Below are 23,544 nucleotides of genomic sequence, written 5' to 3' on the forward strand. Positions count from 1 at the left end.
ACCCATTTCAGGTTTTAATGTGAGATTCTCTAGCCACAGTGTATAGGTAATAATCTCTGGTGTGTCATCTTAAACTCATTGTGAAAACAGGAGAGGATCAAAATGCTATGCACTGGGAGACTTATTTCCATCCCTGTATAAAGACTTATGGCAGTATCCCTACAATCGTTTTGCATAAACTTACATGTTGCAATGCTTTGGTGTGAATAGCATTTCTATAGCAACACTATGACTCGCCCAATGTCACACGTTTCAATGATTCCAAAAAGGACTAGACCATTCTAATATAATCCTTGTTGTCCTCAGACATTCAATCAACGAGTATGTCCCCTTTCAGAGTCATGATCTTGGTAAGAGTGGCCTCTTCCGTACCTTTTAACCCCAGCGAAAGCAGACGATTATTATTGAGGTACCATGTAGTGAGCTTAAAAACAAAAAAAAGGTAAATGGTCTAGTATACCACAGCCCAATTCACATGTAAAACTCACCACATAAAGCAACCTCCTCTGAATCACACTAAACAAGAGGATATCTGTTAAATCCCAACACACAAGGGCATGAATCAGAGGTAGCAGTGTGGAATTCCACCTGGATTCAGTTTCACGGGGCTGGTCTGTGACGTGGATTGTGGTGAGCTTTAGTCCTTTCACAAATCTGGCCAAAGACACGTGATAGAAAAATGTGATTGAAACTCTGAAATGAAGTCTTCTCCTCGTGAACAGTTGAATTTTAGCACAAGGCATTTTAGCAAAGTCATCTACTTGACTTTTTGACGCTACATGATTCTATTTGTTTTCCCTCAGCTGTTCCCAGATTAGCTGGTATCTGCAGCATAGAATATTCTCTGGTCTGTTACAAATAGCTGCAATCTTCTAATGGTAAAAGTCTCTGGGTGTCTTTTCTAGAAATGCTTGGTAACAACGTAGCCTAAATAATGATATGTCAAAGTGTTTAAATACCCAACTGCCATGCCCAGTAGCATGACAACATAAGGGTTCTATTAAACACAAACATGCACACAATAATTTTAGTATGGTTCCAAGTTGGAAATGTGATAGAGCAATGTGTAATATAATGAACAATGGCGACTCACTTTAAAAGCTGTATATGCCAAACATGCATTACTGTTAGTGTTTCTGTGAGAGGTGAATGCAGTGAGGTATATCAATAATCCAAATGACGATCTAAAACTACATAAGGCAGAAAGATGAGAGCAAGGCTTGTGATTCTTCACAGGTCTGCTGATTGTACTTTGAGTTAAATGACTACACCATATAATAAGCTGACTGAATGCCCCACATTTTTAGCAGTTCAATTATTCAGGGACAACTGGGATTACTCCACAGCAAGTTAAAACGTCCAGGGGATTTTCTACATCACCAGCAATGTAACTCTCAAAATGTCCTACCGTGGCTATATTGAAAAGGTGGATGGTTTTCAAAATACATTTTCTTAGTGAGTGATTCACTCACAAAAAGGCACAATTCTAATAATTAAAATATAATAATTTAATCAAAATGGATTATCATTATACCTTCTGACTTGGTTGGCATTATCTGCTTGTATAGGATATCATAGTTCAATTATTGTAATACTTTTTTTTTTTTTTTTTTGATACATTAAAATCAGGCGTTTCTCATTGATTTTCTGTAGCATACAGTGGTAAAAAAAAACCAAAAAACACTTGTATTCCCTTGTTTAAAGAAGGCAACCATTTACATACTTCTTGGCAAATATTTAAATAAAAAAGATCACTTTTTTGTGTGTGTTTTGGATCTGTGTATGTAGCTCTTTGGTGTGGAGGATACCTGTATATCGGTACTCCAACATACTACTGGTACAGATTGCTATACCTTAGATTAAAAAGTCTAACACCATGAAGAATTTGATTCCCAAAGTCCCTTTTTTAACAAATAGCAAGTTTTAAAGCAAAGACGTGAAGATGGGGGTTGAGGAATGAGCTGTAGATCCCTGTTGTTGCATGTTAGAAGGTGCCAGTTTTCTGCTCCTGGGTTTTTAGTGCCCATCACTTTTTTTATTTTTCTTTTAAGTACAATAGTTTTCTTTTTATCTATCTATCTATCTATCTATCTATCTATCTATCTATCTATCTATCTATCTATATATATATATATATATATATATATATATATTATATATATTATATATATTATATATATATATATATATATATATATATATATATATATATATATATTATATATATATATATATATATATATATATATATTCTTTTAAACAGGTATAAACCTGTTTAAAACTGGCATGTTGTCCTCTTTCACTGTGTGCAATGTAAATCTGGTCCTATTCACCGTGTTTGTTCGCGTCCCCGTTGCCGATGATTCACCAAAATGAGTAAACAAAAAAAAATATATATATAATAAAAAAAAAACACAAAAAAACAAACAAGCAGGCAAACTCCTTGGTTTACTGTAGTAAAATAAAAAAAAACTTGAAGGCTGAAGGTTGAAGGTTAGGTCACAGGTAGAACCTGCACTGGCTCTCAAGTCTTTAGTGTTAGCAAGGCCGTGTCCCCGTCCCTCCAATTAGGATGAGTGGGCATTCTCCAGCAAAGCTGGCCTGTCCTGATGGATCGATGGAAGGGTGTGCTCCCTTTTGTAGGTTTTGGGGGGAAGCTTGGGGATGGTCTGGGAGGTGCTCTGCCGGGGCGGGACGGGAGGGCCGGCCGTGCCGTGGGGCTCAGAGTTCTGGGATATCAAGGGCGGGGAGGGCAGGTGTTTGCGGGTGCACAGCGGGGAGGGCATCTGCGGGGGGTGGGAGGTGAAGGGCAAGGGGCTGCTTGGGAAGAAGGTCTGGCTCAGTTCGCTCCTCCTCCCCAAGGGTGGGGGCTGCAGATTTATTGGAGAGCTGGCGAAGACATCTGGTGTCCTCACGGGCTCCCGCGGTGGCAGTGTGGGTGGACTGTCTGGGGGTTCCGACGCAGAGGTCCGGTCTGGCAAGGGGTACCGCGGGGAGTACACCTTCGATGTGGGCTGCCGGGGAGGAATGGCAGGAGGGCTGTCCAAGTGCTTAGACATAATCTTAGAGAGAGTGAGAGTAAGGAAGGGTATAAGGACATGCTTGTCACATGGCAGTACAGTATGTGGACAAAGTCACTATGCACCTCACTGACCAGTAAGTTCACCATTGGTGAGTTCCACATAGAACCACCACTAGTTACCATTGCTTAAGATTTGACGTGTAAACGCTGCCAGTTCTGCCACAATTGCTGGTTTCAGTCACACTGACTACACGCTGGGACATTGTGAACACTGTGCAGATACATAGGTATAATAAGGCTCAAGGCAATTCCAGTGCTTGTCTTTGATACAAATTATTTTTTAAATTGCACAAGGAAAACTGATAAACGCTTAAAATAGTCTTTGTACTTTTGAATTACTAGACATGGATCTTGGTACAAAACACTTACACAGCGCAATACAATAATTTCCACTACTGTATGTTTATGCTATTAACAAACAGGGTCTTGGAATCGCCTAACAATTATCAACCAAGAAGTTTGAATCTCTGCACAGCCACTGTCTCCTATTGCCTTGATATAATCCCTTCTGTAAAGCCGGCTAGAATCACTACACCCCAACTCTACCACCAAGCTGAAGGTCACTCTTCTCAGGACTGCACCCTGGTGCCAGAAGGCATGACTGTTGAAGCACCTGGTTTGGTGCAGAATGCAGTTTGCACATCCCTACCTTTGAAGGAGAGGACTCTGCTGGAGCCGAATCTGGCCGCCTCCTTGGGGGGACTGGTGGAGGGGCAGGACCATCCTCCTGGCTTCTGTTAAAGCTAACCATTGACGAGACAGAAGAAGATCCTATTGGAAATAAGAGAGCTTACATGTATCACAACATACTGCACTGATTAAGAAGTTAGAGGCTGTTTTACCAACATGCTACATTTGAGTAACTTTCAGTAGATTTTTAGGTCACCTGCGATCTTCAACAAAAACAAATAAAAATCGGCTAAACAAACACACATTGCTAAAACATGACCACAGCCCTAACTATTATACATATAAATACAAAACATGTTATTAACACGTGATACAAATTGCCCCTTTATTTGTGTGCATGGAGCCACATGTAGTAAATGTGATGTTTTGTGTCTAAGTGCAGGAGCCCGACTCAAATCAAAACAATGGTCAATTTGAAAACATAACTTATAAATTTGAAAACATCAGGTCCTAAATTGGCATGACTTTTAGATTTCTACTATTGATCACTGGTTTGATTTGACAGGAATGTTCAATATAAAAAGCAGATTCAAAGAAACCACATACACAGGGTTTCACTGCATTTCTGCAAGTCTGACCATGCATAGCAATGGCTGGGTCTGTGGTACACTAGAGTGATAGGTGTTAGAAAATAAGTAGTGCACATCCTGGCCAGTCATCTTTAATAACTACAGCAGTGCTGGATAACACCAAGCTCCACTGATCCTCAACATCATGTGTGCAATGGGTGCAGCTTGCAGGAACTGTTCTGCCAAGGTAGTACAGACTCCTCAACACTATGCAGAAAATTGCTTTATGATAGACTAATTCCAACAACGGGCAGCACTCAAGTCTCACTGACTTTTTTGGTGTCTAAGTTACTTAACAAAGAAATACTACAACAGCAAACAAATTGGACTTAATGTGAATTTCTTTTTAACCTAAAAATTCATTTTTACACATTTCAACACTAAATGGGGTCTTAAACAACACAGTAAATTGATTACTCTGAGTAATCAGAGTTTGAGTAAAGAAAGTTTTACTGTATTAGAAGCATGTTTTTTTTATAGAAGCTTTCACAGTCAGTCATTTAGAAGAAAAATCTGAAACTTGTTACAAGTCCTTGGTGTTAATTGTTTGGTTTGGGATGAACCTTGTTCACACATACTATTAATATGCTCACTACAGTATATGGTTGGTACATTTACAGAAGTGAAAATGCAGTGAATCACACTATTAGTTTATCATTTCAAAACTATAACAGCTTTTAAAATCACATGGAAATGTTTGAAACAGGAGAGCGCCTGGTTGGAGGCAAGTGACAGATGGTGCCTCTTAAAAGGGTTAGCCATATTTTATAAAAATACAAAACCCCTCTTCCATCTATAGGGGAAGACAAAAGACAAAAAATAAGCTTCATAGGGAATAAGCTTGGTATCAACTCATTTTGACCACTTTTGCTGCTCACATACATTTTACTGCTACATAGATCATCAATGACAATCAGTATTTTCAATCCAAACACAGATTTAAAAATGCAGAGCTTTGCTATGGGTGTAACTCAGACATCAAAAAACTTTCAAAACACACTTTTTTGGTTTTAAAGCTTAAAACAGGTTTTACGTTTGGAGTTCAACTCTGTGATTCTTCGTCCAGGGCTCAATTCAGTCCCATAGATCTACTTGAACCTGGAAGATTCAGTTAAGTAAATATAGACCTGATCTGGACCGGAAGAGCCACAGGATTGTGTATGAAAGTATTTGACAAGAACTTGGCTTCATAAGGAATGAAGGGAGCCCCTAGTGGTTAGGCATGCATGGCATTGGGTTTGTACACAGGAGTGCGTCAGCAGCAAGGAGGCTAAAGATTGACATAAGGAATGCAGTTCTGTGATGCTGGATTGAAGCAGGCAATTGAAACCTGGTACTAACTTGGGCCTTGTGGCAGTGAAACTGGGGCAAAGCTGGTATCACTGCCTGTGAAAGGAAACAAGAGGCACCCTGAGAGAATGCTTCCAGCTAAGCAGTACTGGCTACCAACATCAATGGCTGTTGCAAGACGAATACTTCAAACTATCAAAGAGGAATTAGTATGGATTAGTAGTTAGATGGTACAACTGGGTATGACCCTCTCTCCCACACCAATGGAAGCCAACGTTGATATGCCTGTTGGATTACGTTGGGTAAATTAATAAGGCAACTACAGTCAAGCCTGTATTCAGAACCACAGAATAGTCTCCTACACATACAGCATGCAATTGTATTGTTCAGCCAAATGTATACAAAGACCGTCTGTCTATAATAACTCTTTTAAGATGATCCACTTCAGCAAGTTAGGCTTTAGCTTGAAAGAAACACAAGCTAAAGGTTAACTTTTAAGAAGATATATGAAATAAAAACCAGAATATATTTCAAGGCAGCTGACTATACAAACTTATGGTGATATGGTAAACATACTTTCTAATCCCCCTGTATAATGCTTTCCACTTTATACCACTAGTCAGGAGTCATACTTGGAGGGAATGCTCTCTCTGTGTTTTTCCATATAACCAGATTACAAGGGCATTATGGGGAAAATGACCACACAGTCTTATAACTGGACACCTTATAAAACAATTATACAATGCTAGCAAGTGCAACCTATAAAATGGAGCCATCAGACCAACTCTGTTGAGACGTACTTGAGTGGAAGGGGCTGGGCGGGCCGGAGTCGAAGACGCTGCAGACGTCCGTTGTGCTGGATGCGGCGGACGCCGGGGGAGGAGTCAGGGGCGTCCGAGGGGAGTTAGGGGCGGACGGTGTGCTTTCCATTTCGCTGTCGGGGATTCGGCTGTAACTGATTTTGCGCGGCTCATTCTGCAGCGGAGTCGGGTGTCTCAAGGTACTGGTCCTGACGATTGAAGGGCGTACACCGGGAGACTTCATGGGACAGCTGTATCTCTTCGGCTGCAGGGGAGAGCATTAGCGGTGAATTGGGATGCTACCTGGTGCTATATTTTCTCTAGTTTTTGCTTGTTTTATGGTACAGACTGAAGGGGAAGTATTCATAAAACTCTTAAAAGCCAAGTTCCTGAAGTGTCCCTAACTGAGGTAAAGCTTCATAGTAAATCTGCTGTTTTAAAACCTTTTTTCTTTTTTTTTTTTTTTACTATGCTTTACAACACATATATGTGGTTTACCATACTTCGCCACATTCTGCTATGCTTTCACCATGTACAGTAGTGACATTATAATGTACAGTAATGTTTATGAACACTTTAAAAAGTTCACAATAGTCTTTATTTCATTTATTTATAGGACAGACCATTGGCTCTAATAGCGATACAACATTGTTGCAGTGATTGTACATAATTAAGGAGGATGCGTTGTATTTTTTTTCCTCAAAAAAGTGTAACAGGGCGTACACAATATTTCACACGTAGATGTACTTTTTAATAACTAATATATATATATATATATATATATATATATATATATATATATATATATATATATATATATATATATATGGTAGCCCCAGACAAAACAAAATATATCTTATTGCCTTCTAAACTGATATAAATTAATTGTTATTCCAGTTAATATCAGTATGAAGCAACACTTACAAATCTAGGCAATGACTTGGCATTGCGAGGCTCTATTTCCAACGACTTATTGAACAAATAATCAGCAAATTCCTTTTCCATTTTATCTTCCATGGGATTTAAATTTTCAAAGAACCTCTGGATTAAAACAAAACAAAAAAAAAACATTAAAAAAAACTAACGAAAAAAAAAAAATTCAATTTTAGTGTTGAGATAAACATTATCTGCTAACAAAAAAAAAGGAAATGATCAAGCACAGACTACACAAAGCAAGACAAAAGACAGATCATTTTAAATGGTATTACCTGATATTTACTACTACAAAAATAAAGCCAATGTGAATGTTGTTGTTTTAGATCTACCCTCACTGTGACACATTTCCTACTTCTTTAATCTATTAACCTCTATTCATTTTTACAGTGTCAGTTTTGTACAGATTAATACAAATATATATCATAGTGGAACCATTTGCAGTACTGGAAACACTAATACCAATGATTTGGGCATATTGGAGGTAAATTGGCTAATCTGCCTCACAGTGACACCTGCTGGATAGGGGCTGAACTGCAGTCAGGGAAAACCCGTAACTGCTTCCTGCTCTTAGTGCAATTAACTTTAGTTCCACTTATTCTTGTGAAAAAGAGACATTTGACCATCTATGTGAAAGGAACTAATACATACATAACATAATGCTGAAGTGTTTTAGTTTTAACACATTTTGTTTTGTATTTGGCAGTAATATATTGTTAATAAGTGGTCATCTCTGCATTTGATTTTCCACATAAAAACTAAATGCGGCTCTTATTCGGTTACGAGTTTGTGAAGTCTTATTTGTTTTGGTTTTTTTAAGTTTGGTTTACTGCCATACAAAAACAGAACTGTACTCAACCACAAAAGTCACTTCCTGTCAGACAAAGGGATATGCACTGCTGGAAGGTAAAACGCCATTTAAAATGTAATTAATACAGAGTCGATTATCCAGAAGTCTATTACAAAGATTGTCAATTAACTGGAACCCTACTTGGCCCCAATAAAACAACACATTCAATGTTAAGGTTTTGCAAGCTCATAAGGAATTTGCAGTGGTTTTCGGTCTTGCGCTGCGTCTTGGTTACTGTCAATGTTGGGTCCAGTTAAACAGCCTGCTTACGTCTCCATTAGTCAGGTTACTTAATGTTGTGATGTAATTGTAAACCACCATTTTATAAGGTACGACCCGCCCTCAGCACAGAGGTTTCCATACTCACTCGGATGTCGTTTTCCACTCGTAAGCAATAGGGCTGATTCTGGTACTGCTGAATCTCTCCTGTAATTTCAGCAACTTTCCTCCTTTTACTAAAGTTTATCAAGTCCTTGCCATGTCTCTTCAGAAAATCTGGGTTGCCTTCCTCAGTCTTCAAGATATTAGTTAAATAAATTCCTGAGTAAACAGAGAGGGAGTGTGAAGAGACAATGTCCACGCAACACACAGTGAATGAGGTATGAGTGCACTCGCTGTACAAAGGGGTGCAAATCAAGATGTGATCTGGTGTTCAAAACTCAAATGAACAGTGAGCCTGGGGTTTATAAACAGGACAGGAACAGTGCACTAAAGAAGTGAGAAGTCTAGTTTTAGTATTAGCAGTCCACTTTCCAGGATCCAGCACTGACCAGGGAGACCCATATCGACGGTCACCTCTGTCCTAACTACCCCTCACAAAACCTTTTGTGGGGGTTCAATAGTGGAGGAGCCATCAACTGAAAATGTATTTTGCCTGATCACCAGCACCCCCTTGTGGGAACCTACTTCTCCTTGCGCCAGGAACATTAAATAATCCTATGGACCGTTCTGGGACGGTAAACCCCTCTGTAACAGAAACCACTTACCAAAGAAAGGCACGCAGGGTGGGTTGATAGACCTGAGCTTAGCCAAATACTTCTTATAGTGGTCTTCACTCAGCTCGTGAGCTTCCTCTAGAATCCTCCTCTGCCGGCTTGGGATTTGCTAAAGAAGAAGAGTGGGATGTTAGGCCTGGTCGTACTGATTGAAATGGTACATTATCCTGAGAAACCCTTTCTCTGCACTTAAGTCTAAAGCACACCTCAAACGTGTGGTCCAGCCTGTACACGGGGGAGGAGTTCATGGCACTCACAACCTCAAGGACACCGTTAAAGTTGTTCAGCTCCTGGAAAATCTGCAGGATCTCGATTATTCGAGCCACCACCGCTGACCGTTCCTCCAGGTTTTCAGTCTCCACGATGCTCCTTTAAAAAGAGAGAATGACACAAAAATTACACAAAGCCATACTTTATAAACGTTATTGTGTGTGGATGTTTGTTTCTATGAAAGATTGTGAGGCTCAAAGCTTCTGAATGCCTTGTTGGATTGATGTGAAAACATACGGTTTTATAAACGACAGGGGAATAACCACACACAGCTGCAGATTGTTTTGAAAACAAGTTCCCCCTAAACCCTTGAAACATACACACTGGCTATTATATCCTATGAGTATATTAGTTTGCGAGCGCACATCGGTGTGATTGGCTGTGTTAGGCAAGCTCCCTTCAAGTTGTTTATCTTTTTCATTGCATTCAACTCCAAGGCTGACCTGTATCAACATCTCATTGAATGTACTGTGTGAAGACTCACTTAACTTATGATGAATTGCTTGGTTGATTGCTACACTTGTAGGTATGACAGAAATCTGAACTCTGTCTAAACTGCTGGCCTTGAATACTTCCTTCATTTGACGTGCAAATTCACGTCTGGAGCAGTCTGGCAAAATGCCTTTACAGGAACTTTGTATTGTGCTTTTTTTTGGAGAGGAAAAATACAAACCAGCAAGTAAACATTTAACAGAATACACACCCCAAATAGGAACAGACTATTTGTCTTCCTCTGTACTCTACATGAGTATTAATAGTTGTGGAGAATGTGTCAGCTCTAAGGGATATTCAAATATATATTTTTTATCTTTCTTAGACCTGTATAGTTGTCGTCAGTCGTCATGAGGTCACTCGGCTACAGCTCATGCTGTTTCCCGGTCGATGGACACCCTATATAGGGTGCATGAAGTGGAGACGCTGGGCCTGGCCCAATTTCCACCAACTGAGGCTTCAATTGCATCGTTATCTGCACGTAGGCACCTTTGGCTTTCCCAGGCACACGCACCTAACGAGGACAAAGCACTGCTGTTGGATGCCCCTATTACACCAAGGCATATGTTTGGTCCTGTGGTGGACGAGATGCTGCAGTACTCTCACCGCATGCGGGAATCCACGAAGGAGCTGGTTCGCCTACTTCCCAATCGACTACCTCCAGTGTGCAAACCAGTGGCAAGCTGGCGCCCAAGGCCCCAGCAGCCTCAGAGACTGGCACAGCCAGCTGCGCCTGCTGCCAGAGGTAGTGTTCAGAACGGGCCCATGCATGCTCACTGCAGAGAATTTAATAGGTTCCACCGCCAGGCTCAGAGATGAAAGCCTCAGGCCAAACCAGAAACCCAGCAGCAGCCCTAGGAGTTTGCTGCCACAGGTCCAGGGCCCCTTCTCAGGAAGCCATCTGGAGTACTGGCGTCAGTACACCACAGACATCTGGGTGCTGACTACCGTTCAAACTGGCTACTCACTGCAGTTCAGGCACGGTCCCTTCCCTTTCGGGGTGTGACTCCCACATCAGTCACGGACCCACAAGACGCCGCTGTGGTGTCTCAGGAGGTAGTAGCTCTGAGGCAAAAAACAGGCTCTTCGCATAATAGACCCCCTCCAGTTGTAGGAAGGGTTCTACTCCAGGTACTTCCTAGTGCCCAAGTGGGATAGCGGCCTCAGACCAATTCTCGACCTCAGACAGGTCAACCAGTATCTGAGCCAAAGGAGGTTCAAAATGTTGACAATACAACAGATGTTGCAGTCAATCTGACCAGTCAATCAAAGACTCCTATTTCCACATCCCCATAAAACCGGTGCATAAGAAATACCTGCGGTTCGCCTTTCAGGGAACAGCGTACGAGTGCCATGTCTTGCCATTTGGCCTCCCTCTAGCTCCCCATGCCTTCTCAAAGTGCATGGAAGCTATCCTGGCCGAATTGAGACTCAAAGGCTTTAGCGTGCTCAATTACCTGGACAACTGGTTCATGTGTGCCCAGTCTCCAGCACAGACAGAGGCCCACACGGAACCTGTCACCGGCCACCTTCAACGGTTGGGCCCGATGGTAAAATCATGTGAAGAGCCAGCTTATGCCTTCTCAAACAGCCTCCTATCTAGAAGTGTGCTTGGACTCCAGGTCCATGCTGTCCACTCTGTCGGATGGCAGTGCTGAGAATAGCCTCCTGTTTGGAGCTCTTTCAGCTCAACAGAACGCTCACGGTAGTGACTTTCCAGAAAATTCTGGGCTTGATAGCAAAAACTTCCCAGACCCTTCCATTGGATCTCCTGCGCCTGCGCCCTCTACAGGCCTGGTTCAACATCAGGGTTTCTCAGCCCGCGTTGAACCGTGACTGCCTGTTGACAGTGTTTCATCACTGTCTAAAGGCACTCACTTGGTGGAAACAGCCGGCCTATCTACGCCTCGGCGTAGCGCTGGGCAGTGTCACTAGAAGGGAGGTCGTCACCACGGATGCGTCCAGCCTAGGATGGGACGCTGTGTGGAATGGCCCTTGGCAGGGCCTCCACATAAATGTTTTGGAGCTGCAGGCAGTATACCTGGTCTTGCAGCATTTTTTGCAGGAGATTATAGGGAGTCACATGCTTGTCTATACAGACAACACAACAGTGGTGGCTTACATCAACCACCAGGGCGGCCTCAGGTCACCCAGTCTCCATCAAGTGGCACGCAAGCTATTGCTCTGGGCACACGAGAACCTCTTCTCACTGCGGGCAGTAAATCTACCTGGGGTGACAAACTGGGTGGCGGACCTCCACCCCATTTGGGAGAGGTTCAGGAGAGCAGAGCTAGATCTCCCAATGTCCCCTCCGATTCTCCATAATAAGCAGGGACCCGCTGGCAATAGCAACTGTTATGCCTTCCCAACGCTCGTCCTGCGCCCTCTGTGTCTGCAGAAAATTAGGCAGGACAGGGCCGAGGTGCTCCTAGTAGCCCTTTATTGGCCCAGGAGTCTCTGGTTTTCAACCCTGATGCAGCTCCTGAGCAGCCAGCCCGGGAGACTGTCCAAGCTCTGCGACCTACTCAGTCAGGCACAGGGGACCTTATGGCATCCCGACCCATCGAGACTGCAGCTCTGGGTCTTGCCACTGAACGGCTGCATTTGAGCTGTGTGGGTCTGTCCAATAGGGTTATTAACACCCTACAAAATGGCAGAACAGTGTCCACACGTTCCCAGTACTGGTACAAGTGGAGCGTCTTGACCCTATGACTTGTCCCATGGCAGTTATACTGTAATTTTTTGCAGGGCCTCTACATTAAAGATCTAGCCTTTGTCATGGCTTACAATGTCAAAATTGACTTGGTCTCCCCAGAAGCTCTCTTCCTGGCGGGCAATTTTTGAAAGGAGCTCAGTGGCTTCGGCCGCCTATGAAGAATATTTTTCCTTGCTGGAGTCTTAGCTTGACGCATTCATGAAGCCTCCATTTGAGCCCTTGCATCAGCGGAGCTGAAATTTTTTATTGCTCAAAAGCTGCTTTCTTGCTTGCAATCACTTCTGCAAAGTGGGGGAGTGAGATGCAGGCATTCTCAACAGCAAAAGCCTGCTTCATTTTTGCAGAAGCTAGGACAAAGGTTACGCTCCGTACCAATCCTGCTTTTTTGCCGAAGACGATCTCGGCATTTCATGTCAACCAGTCAGTGGAATCCACCTCCTTTCCGGTCTGACAGAGCGCGGCAGCTCCAAACGCTCTGTCCAGTGAGGGCCCTGGCATATTATGCTGACATGACGAAAAGTCCCATGGTTAAGCCCTGTCTTAACAGAGGCTGTCCAAATGGACAGCAGATACAGTCAAGACTGCCTATGGGAGTATGGCTACTTTGTGGGTTTTATCCCAGGGTGAATCCGTCAAAGACATATGCAATGCAGCGGTGTGGGCTACTCCCCATACCTTCACTAAGTTCTACAGACTAAATGTCGTGGATCCTCAAAACCCTGGCTTTGGAACCAGAGTGTTAGGGTCGGCTTCCCAGTAGAACCTTATAACACAGGCATAGAGGTGAGCGCCTCCCTCAATTTTTTAGCCCTAGCTACTTGTGGGGTTCCTAATGGTAACGCACAAGGCAGCCTCTCAGCTTAGCCTTGTGGTATTCTGGTGGTTTGGCAATCTTGCCCCTGCGACAGCTTTGGTACTCTCACCCATTCAGTAATGGTTACATTTCATACTTGAAAGGGAATGTTAGGTTATTGTCATAACCCTGGTTCACTGAAATAGAAATGTATCCATTAATTAAGGTCGCTGTGTCCATGAGTGCAGCAGATTTGAAGGAAAAATGACGCTAAGATCTGTGTGCGCAGTCCTTTTGTACACTCAGGGGCTTGAATGACTGTGTCACAGGCTCGGACGAGCAGCTTTGGTATATAATATTCAGGTTTCAGGGTCTTTAGGAGGTAAACACCCATTAGGTAATGGTTATATTTTTATTTCAGGGAACCAGGGTTATGACAATAACCTAACGTTACTTCTTATGTTTAAAAACTTGTGAGAACTCCAGCACTTTAAATACAAAAGTATTGGTGCATTTTAGCACTTACTACCTTTGCCACCTTTCATAATACTGCCCAACAGTGCCACCTTCTGGAAGACATGAAACTCTGCAGGTTGCACCTGGAAGCAGTGGATGTACACTGATGCAGTCGTTAGCTGAAACATTTGTTTACTTGACTTAGTTTCCTATAGGTTTTATCACATGTTCATGCTTAAATTTTCAAAAAATGTTTCATTAAATCTAAAGCTTACTTCTCAAACCACAGTGTGAGGTTGGTTGTGTGTCTAATCATCTTGAGGAGGTTGGGAGAGTTGATTTCCTTGTCTTCTTTTGTCCACACACTGCCCACCAGCTCTGATGGCTGCACGGCCCTAAAAGATGAAAGAGTGTACTGGTTTACTGGGCCTGAAGAGCGAGGCGTGGAAGATGGCACAATATGGACATTTGACATTCAGATTGAGGTAAACAACTGTTTATTTTTTGTGCCAAATTCTGGTGCCAGTTTTTCTGGTGGTAGGCCGAGATCCTCAGAACTGCATTTAATTTGGGCTTGGTTCAAAACTGAACATAGGACAGAGAGGTCAAGGCCAGTGTCCTGTGAAAGGACATGTCCACTGCAAAACAAAGAGGGAGTAAGTCTAACACTGTCACATTACAAACAAGGGTGGGATTCCACAATGAGTGCAAAAAGAAAATATGGAATTAGAAGTGTGGAGAGATATTTTCTCATTCCATGTTATCCATAGACAGTTCAAAATGCCATAAAAATGCCATACCAAAATCAGAATATCTTGCTTCTGAATATTTTGTTGGAACAACAAATATGTAATGCGAATTACTGAGGAAGACAGGATTCTTTGCCCCTGCAATAAACATCAAAATCAACCAACAAAAAATAAACACATCAGCTGCCAGTTTACCTGGTCAGCCATATATATTCAGTTGCGTCCCTGAATCCCACCTTGGCCTGTTTTTCCACTATTGTGAAGTATTGTGTGTTTTATAAAATTAGAAACAATAGGCTGCTGAACAACAAACAAATGTACAAACAGCCAGCAATTGTAACTCCAAGGTCATCAGCATTCCAAAAATGTCCTGCGGGGATTCAGGACATTACAAATAAAGCATACAGTACATGCCCACCCTGTCAGACCCTCCATCCGTTAGAAGAAATGCTCATCAGCACATTTCAGAAGTGGGGTTTCATTTATTCTACTTGGGAGAATAATATTGTAACAAATGTGATTAATAATAATTACAATTATAATCAATTCAAATATTTTACACTATTAATACTATCCTAGTTTTGTAAGTTACCTTTCATGAACACCAACATTCATCACTAAAAAAGGAAATTGAAAGGCAGTTGTGAATACCTGTACAGGTCTGATTCGAGTAAGGTGAGCTGCCGTGCGATCTCAATGGGGTGCAGCGTCAGCAGGTCGAAATGCTCCATCTGGCCAGGTTTGCTTATGTGCCATTCTATAGGAGGAGGGGAGCTTTCAAAGGTAATGTTGTGACTTGGTCCATTTGCTTGCGCCTGTTTTTTCCTCTGGATAATTTTTGTGATCGATTCAACCCATTTTCTCATTGCTTTACCTGAAACAAACCAGAAGTTACACACATGGTTAGGAGCATCTTACACTTGTTAGAATGTATCCATAAAATAATTGGCAAATTGGCAAAGAATGCCCTCTATATTTGACACCGCAGTCAAAGCTAAAGAAATCCACAATCCAGTTATCTTATTGCCAACTTCTCATTTACTAATGCTTCACCTTTCACTTAGAACAGTGGTCTAAAATGTTTGTGTGTCTTCTGTAAAACCACACATTTATTGAATGTAAAAACTGTCTACGTTTTAAAAATCTAATACAAACCCTTTTGACAATTTAAACCCTGAAACTTAGGTAAGCTTGTGTTATTCGGTTTAAAACCGAGCCTATGGTCTTCCGTATGGCTTTTCATATTCATACCTTTGACCTTTCCTATAAATTCTTCTAATTCACTTAGCAGGCCGGCGTCCCTCTCAAAATCATAAAAGTGGTGTTCCACCCAGTGTCTGCAAACATTCAAAACTCTGAGGAAGAGAGATGCAAGTTAGACACCGTAAAACAGGGTCGTGAAACCTAGGCGGCCAGAAACAGTTAAATCCAGGGGCTGTTCAAGAGACATCTCTTCTGATTGAACAGGTCAAGATATCTCGTTTCAGGCAATTAATGGGCAAGGCCCATTAATTTATTCAGTGATGAAAATAAAAGCATGCACACCTTTTTAAAATGTAATTTACCTTCATATCGGTTGCAAGAATTAGCTATGGAGTAGTGAAAATTGTGTCTCATCCTTTTTCCATTTGTTTGTGGACCCTGGAGTAATCATATATTTCCTTTGATGTATGGCTGTTGTATACATAACCTTATTATAAGTCAGGTAATAAGCACTCTGCAATATAGTCTCCATGTCATTACAATTGTATAAAACCACAGTATGCAAATGTTTAGCAATCAGGATGCCATTAAAGAATATTCAACTTCACTTCCTGTCCCATCCTGTCTTTTCAGATAGCGCACTCAAATCTTTTGCATGTTTTTAAAGATCGCAATATATTTAGTGAGCAAAGGGTCTTCATTAAAATATTTGCATATATTTGAAGATGGGGGGGGGGGGGAAAGAGTAGCAAATGCCCCCACATTTGTACCATTGCTTGACACAAGATATCCAACAGTGTTTAGCTTACTGAACTCTACAAGATGTCTCTCTCGGTTTAGGTGAAGGATGGACACTAATTGTTGATAGTAGCAAACAAATGATGCTGCATGAACGTTAAACATGTAACAGGTTTTATAAGCATTTAAATACAGAAGCAGTGTCTAGAGTATTTAAGAACTCCCTAGTCCTCATTGGTATAGCACTTTTATCCAAAAGGTTGGACAAACCTCTGCCTGGTTAATGGACATCTCGACAAAATCGTTTCCATGATTTCATGTAAAATATATTGGCTATTGCCACCTTCCTTCACCCATGGCTGCCTACCTGAGCTGCACTGGCTGGATGTACTCTTTTCTGAAGCGCTTCAGCTCTGCGCTCAGGGGCTGGTCTCCATTTTCCACAGCAGCCTTGTCAGCCTCAGTTGGGTTGGGCTCTGGAATTGCAAACCTTAAAAAAAAACAGGGCGCAAGTCAAACCTCTTACTGCCACAGGGAAGGACAGTACCAGCAAGACACAGAAACGCACATAACTACCGGGGCTCTCGAAAAACAACCCTGTCCGCACACAGAGCGACTGCCAGCCTTGGGTGAAAGGAAGTTTACAGTTTAAAAGCATCACTTTGTCTCTGTTACTTACCTTGCTTTTAGTAGCTTGAGAAGTTCTTGTGGCTTGCAAAACGATCGGTATGTTGTTAAAAACGTTCGTACAAAATTAGGATCTAGGGAAAACAAACAAACAAATAAAAAAAAACGGGTAAAAAAAAGCAGTAAGTTTCCTTTTGGAAAATGTAAAATCAAGCAGGTCACGCCATCACCCAAGTAATTTCTAATTAAGCTTAGGTGCGGCCAATTAAAACCATAGCTGCAATGTTGTGTCTTGTCTGTTACCCTTAGTGTGCTATATTGTTCAGTAATTATTTGTATTAGTTTAATGCAATGCTTGAACAAAACTGACATCCCTTCTAAAGCACGGACGTCTGGTTTTGTAATGTAAATTGGTGGAGTTTACTGTTTACTGTTACCCTGGGCATATTACACTTGTGGTCATGTTACTCATGAGAGTCTGCATAAATAAACAACTCATCAATAATAAAAACAGTTATAACTTAAAACAGTTAGGAAACTCTCTTATAGCTTATAACAGTCAGGGCTCTACTCCTAATGCAATGAAGTGGCTACCATTCAGAAACTCCATGCTGATTTTTATTGGTCCATTGCCAAAGTTACAACTGAGTTCTATTACATATTAAACTGACTCTAAGCAATTTTGCTGTTTGGTTTATATACAGGGCACTGTACAGGGCTTCCGGGAAGGAAAAAAAAAGGCACAGACATTTGAGCACATTTTAGCAACAATAAAAAGATGTAAACAAAAATGTTCTTTGCACTGGCGAGACTATTTCAGCAGTTAAACACGATCACACAATGGCTTGTGTGTCAACAGCCCTTGAACAGCAAGCTGGAAGAGATCCACATCAGCCAGCCTCCTCGGAGTGTTTGATAAGGCAGGGGACCAGGGGTTAATCGCCATGTTTGTTCACATGATGAATCTCTAGCAAGCCATTCAAACTGGCCGACGTGTAACTATAAAAGGTTCAGCACGCATTTACAAACAAACAATCAGCCTGGGATTTTTTTAGAAAGGAAACAGACACTGGGCTGACGCACAAGGCCCACTTTGACACATCAGGGGACTTTTAAAAATAGAACAGCTGCCTTCAGAGCAGCACAATCAAGCTGGGAGTGGGGTGTAAAGTGGAGGTTTTCAAAAGTGCACTTCAGGTCTGGTGTTTTTTTTTTTTTTTAATGGCATCAAATTCTTAGAAAAGCAATTTTGCCAAGCAGGGTTACTGAAGGAAAAAATACGGTTTACAGTACACAGGCCTATTGCCTTGGTTGGTATGGAGACAAGTGGGGGAAACAGGAAGCACCCTCCTGTCCCTTCAGTTAAAAAAACATTACGCACAATTATTTTACTGAAAGGGCAGTTTCCCTTTGCTTTTTAAGGACTGGTCAAGGGGAACACTGATCAGTTCGATGAGAGGAAATACTCTTATAGGTACTGATAAAAGCTGACGAGTTGGATTTAGAATTATTTGTAAAGGAGAACCATGTAAAAGTCTTTCAAATTAATTCCTTTGAAGGACTTGCAATTGGAATTGATTAAAAGGGGGCTGGAATTGGGAATTGAATTTAATAAGGAATTAGAATTGACCCCAACCCTGCTTTCAATTACCTGCCCTGAAAGCTCTAATTTTACACCCCAGTGAATCCCCCTTAATTTAATCAATCATGGATGCTTTGGTTAATATGGAGATAGATGGTTGATCCAGCTGTGGCCCATCCTTGTGGAGGATTGGTTGATCAAGTCCCTGTTAGCCCATCATACACTTGAAACACATTTCTTTATTTAAACTAGAATCAAATCAAACACTAATATCAATTTTCTCAGTTGGTAATGTGAAAGGCACCTCTGTACAGCATGAGTCCTGTTCTCCAAGCTCTCAATACCAGTAACCACTAAAAAAACTACAAATAAACCACAGACTGAAGTGCTCGCTGCTTTTCATTATTACTGTACCTTTACAGTCAGAGTAGATTTCTGTACATACATACACACAGCACAGAATCCTGAAAGACAGGCCAGTTAGCATACAAATGGTTAAATTCAATAACAATACAAAAAAGTGTATAGAAACCTTCGCAAAACTGAAACCATCAGGGCTGCTGAGATTGGTAACTGAATCTGTTGTGCAATTCTGTTTATCATCTGTACAGTTATAACCTTATCAGGGCTGAAATGACACGGACAACACAGGTCCTCATATTTGCCTTGCTGACGTCCTCTCGTTTTCTAAATATTTATGGAAGACATGCAGAATGCTTTAAATAGCACACTACTGACGAAGTCAGAGGAGAGCAGGAGGAAATACAAACCTGAACGCCTATTAAATCACAAGGGTCTACAGCTAACGGGTGTGAAGACTCCAGTGTTCTGGCTGAACACACTGTCTGATGAGAAAATTGGATATCCAAGTGCAAAACTGAACCAAATGCTGAATGTTTTGTCCTAAAATGTATAAATCGTCTCAATTATATTTGGGTTAGAAGGTTCACTTGTGGGTTTCCTGCTGGTACTAGAACGGCAAACACTCAAGGGAGCAGGATGAGAAACACAGGCAGTAACTTTGTGCTTTTGCCTTAATAAAATCAACTCTTAACTGTTGAAAACTCCCAATTAAAAAATCTAATACAGGTACAAGCTGAACATGTTCATAAAGACCAGACCAGAGCAGATCAGACCAGACTAGAACTTACACGAAAAGTAACATTCCACGTCAGGGTTAATCAGAAAAATGATTTTCACAACCTAAAGGTTCCCATTAGTTCATTTGGGTAAGTTATAGGTATTTTAAAGACCATAAACAATTAAATGTATGCATGAATATAGAAAGACAATTACATAGTCATGAACAGCAAGCTGAATATTTAAAACAATTCCTATGCAAGTTTAAAAAAAAAAAAGAAGAAAAAAAAGCATACAGACAAGTACATATTGAATTGTCTTTTCTTTTTTACATTCTTCCCTTTCTCATGCGCCAATCTCACCTGCATACATATGGTAGGTGAGCCTCTCAATGAGTTTCACCACCGTGCCAGCCTTGATGATGGGGATGCCAGACTTGGACTGCACATTCTCCTCAAAGACCACGTTCTCCTCGGAGTCGGGCTCTGCAAAACGGTACATGTCTGGGGTGGGCAGCCTCATCTGCTCCTCCTTCTCCTCCTGCAGCATGGTGAGGTCCAGCATGCGCTCCAGGGTGCTGCGGTACTGCAGGGAGATGAGCGCCGCCATCCAGTTGTTCTTCTCCTCGGCGGACTTGGCAGCAAACACCACGCTATTGTCGTCCTTCAGGATGATTTCAAAGGCATGTCGGTACTCGCCCGTGTCGTCCTTGTCATTGATCTGCACCTTGCGCATGAAAAACTTCTCCTTGAGTCGGTACTCCGCGGTGCCGACGCCCGGGAGCCGGGGCTGCCCGTGGTTGGACTTGCAGCAGATCATCAGCCCATCGAAGAGGAAGATGTGGCGCTCGTGCTTGGCGCCCACCCGCGTCAGCGTCCCCTCCATGATGAACTCGTTGCAGCACTGCCCGATGTCTTTGCCCTCCCAGCCGTCGATGTTCTTCTGGATCTCGTTCATCTTCTTGATGGCCAGCTGCTTGCCCTTCATCTGCTGACTGTAAAACCGGCAGGCAGACTCGCTGTGGATCGGGGAGAGAAAAATGCTTTGGTTTTGTTATTTATTTATTTATTTTTTTCCAGCAAAGCAGAATCTTCAAAACATGGATCCAACACAAGCGGGCACTGCCTGCTAGATAATAGACAGCATCAACGGTCGAGTGTCAACAAAAGATTTGAACAAACGCGTTGGCGTTTTAGAATTTGTTCACACTTGACTTTTTCTTGTACATTCATATTTACTCAAAAGCTGTATTCGTAAAAAAAAAAAAACAAACAAACAAAAAAAAACCTTGCAAATTATTGTCTAAATCAGAAATATGCAGTCTCTTGTCAAGAAGCCTCTGCCTTAAGCTACAACAAAACAGAGTACTGTAAGGAACACCTTTACACTATCTACTGTATAGACCCACCCATTCATTTAACTAAAAAGTCAGTCTCCCACAAACACCAAAACATACTTACTGGTACCATTTAAAAATGCATACAGTAACTCTGTAACAAACATATTTAAAACCTCTACACAACTTACTTCTTACCAGGTAAAAACAAAAAACAAAGAAAAAAGCAGGACTTCAAATTGGGAGGCTGTGATGCCGTTATATTTTTTGAAAGTTTAAAATAACAGGCCCCTAACTCACACCCTGACGTAACTTCCTTTTGACAATAGAGCAGGCCACCAAACAGGCTGCACCCTCCCTCTCTGGGTCTCTCTCCTCAGGAAATTGGGAGAGACTGAAAAAGCCAATTATTAGGAGGAGGAGGGGTGTGTCAGGGGGTGTAACTGAAAACAGGGGCAACCAAAACAAAAGACACTTACCTCAGTCGTCGCTTTGCCAAGCTTTTGGAGCATATCCTCTCCATGCTGCTCTGGAGGTTAAGCAGGGCCGTTATTGCCTGTTTCAAACATTCCTTGTCCTCTTCATCTTCACTCTTTTCTTCTAATTGCTGATCAGAAATTTAAAAAAAAGAAACAAAAATGAGGAAAGGAAAAGGTTTGGACTGGACAGCAGTAAGGCCTTCCTCATGAGTGAGATTAACCACATACAGAAAACATGCTCCTTGTCTGCTAAATCGCCCTCTCTGAAAATAAAGGGGCATACAACAGCAACTAGAAGAGTGGAATACAGAGGATATATTTCCTGCTACGTGAGGGCTTTTGCCCTTCTGTGAAAGGGAAGCAAGAAAGGAATGTAATGTCTGGGTGCATTCAACCTCATAGAGAAGCTAAACAAGACGCAAAGAAATAAAATCTAAATAAAATAAGACAGCCGCAGCGATTTAAGTAAAAACTGTAATGATGTTTTTATTTTTATTACCACCAAAGACCTTTTTATACGAGTCTAGGAAAGAAAACTCCACTCAAAACAGCAGACCAGTAAAGTAATCTACTACAATATTCCCATTTTTGTCATTTAAGTAAAATACATTGAAAATTGTAATTAATTATCTTAGACATAGTCTTTCTGTGAAGTTACTTTGGGTTGAAACAGTGGGAAAAAAACATAACAAAAAAAAAACAACAAACAACATTTTCATTAAAACGTTTAGTCCCCTTGTAGTTTTTAACTGTGACAACTGAGCATTGGTTTAGAAATTTCTACACAAAAAACCTCACAATTGCACATCCCTGGTGGTCGTTTTCAAACTCCCTCACTTCAGAGAGTCTTTTCAGAAGCCAACCCAGTGGTTGAAAAAACAGAAACAGGGAACACACATTCTAGTAAAATGCTACACGTAATAATTGGGGTTTCCATGTGTAAATACATCAATATTAAAGCAGGCCTATGAACTGAAAAAAGTAGCAGATTTGTGTGAAATGTACTGACTAAAAGGGTTTCCAAAATTGTACAGAAATTGTATTTTTTTTTTTTTTTAATTTAGTAGTTGCCAATTTGTTTTTTGCTATTTTCTCCCCAATTTAGTAGTGTCCATTTATTTTGGTTAGCTCAGCTCTTCGCTACCACCCCTGCTCCGACTCATTAGGGGCGAAGATGAACACACGCTGTCCTCCGAAGTGTGTGACATTAGCCGCCCGCTTTTTTATTTATTTTTCTTTTTACACACTGCATACTCACCATGTAGCCACCCAAAGCTACAGCTTCGGTGGACAACACAGCCCTGGGCAGCTTACAGGCAAGCCCGCAGGTGCCCGGCCAGACCACAGGGGTTGCTGATGCGCGGAGAGCTAAGGTCACCCTGGCCGACCTAACCCTCCCTCCCCCCGGGTGGAGCTCGGCCAATTCTGCACTGCCCCCTGGGAGCTCCCGTCCTTGGTCGGCAAAGGAATAGCCTGGACTTGAACCGGCGATGTCCAGACTATAGGGTGCATCCTGCACGCGAGTGCTTTTACTGGATGTGCCACTCTGGAGCCCCACATAAATTGTATTTTAATGTGATGCTTTGTGAAAACCAATACTTTCTGTATAGTAGCTACACAGCAAAAAACACCAGAAACATGCTAAAGGATACACCCCATAAGCCTTCCAATTGTCTGTAACTTGCCTTTCCAAAAGAAAGTTTTCACACTGCTACAGTAAAATACAATCATTTTAAGAAGAAACCTACTGCTTTGCTTTTATCAACTGCATCCCCCTTGAGGCTTGCAGTTGTAACGAGAGATATTCATCGAGC

At 41.7% G+C, this 23,544-nt stretch overlaps 1 protein-coding gene across 1 annotated transcript in view; it reads right to left on the reverse strand.

The window, feature by feature from the left end:
* Positions 1 to 2,263: 2,263 nt before the first annotated feature.
* The window catches only part of LOC117410672 (son of sevenless homolog 1-like), a 61,046-nt gene continuing 39,765 nt past the window's right edge, over positions 2,264 to 23,544 (reverse strand). Inside the window, exons 9-22 of the mRNA XM_034017394.3 lie at positions 21,731 to 21,858; positions 20,278 to 20,933; positions 17,306 to 17,387; positions 16,994 to 17,116; positions 15,937 to 16,040; positions 15,337 to 15,559; positions 14,212 to 14,331; positions 9,416 to 9,578; positions 9,201 to 9,318; positions 8,582 to 8,754; positions 7,356 to 7,472; positions 6,432 to 6,696; positions 3,732 to 3,853; positions 2,264 to 3,062 (exon numbers count right to left, since the gene is read on the reverse strand). Coding sequence (XP_033873285.2) covers positions 2,568 to 3,062; positions 3,732 to 3,853; positions 6,432 to 6,696; positions 7,356 to 7,472; positions 8,582 to 8,754; positions 9,201 to 9,318; positions 9,416 to 9,578; positions 14,212 to 14,331; positions 15,337 to 15,559; positions 15,937 to 16,040; positions 16,994 to 17,116; positions 17,306 to 17,387; positions 20,278 to 20,933; positions 21,731 to 21,858 — 2,889 coding nt within the window. The 3' untranslated portion in view covers positions 2,264 to 2,567. The remainder of the gene's footprint in view (positions 3,063 to 3,731; positions 3,854 to 6,431; positions 6,697 to 7,355; positions 7,473 to 8,581; positions 8,755 to 9,200; positions 9,319 to 9,415; positions 9,579 to 14,211; positions 14,332 to 15,336; positions 15,560 to 15,936; positions 16,041 to 16,993; positions 17,117 to 17,305; positions 17,388 to 20,277; positions 20,934 to 21,730; positions 21,859 to 23,544) is intronic.

Source organism: Acipenser ruthenus, chromosome 6 (genome assembly GCF_902713425.1).
Source record: "Acipenser ruthenus chromosome 6, fAciRut3.2 maternal haplotype, whole genome shotgun sequence".
NCBI classification, from domain to species: Eukaryota; Metazoa; Chordata; class Actinopteri; order Acipenseriformes; family Acipenseridae; genus Acipenser; species Acipenser ruthenus.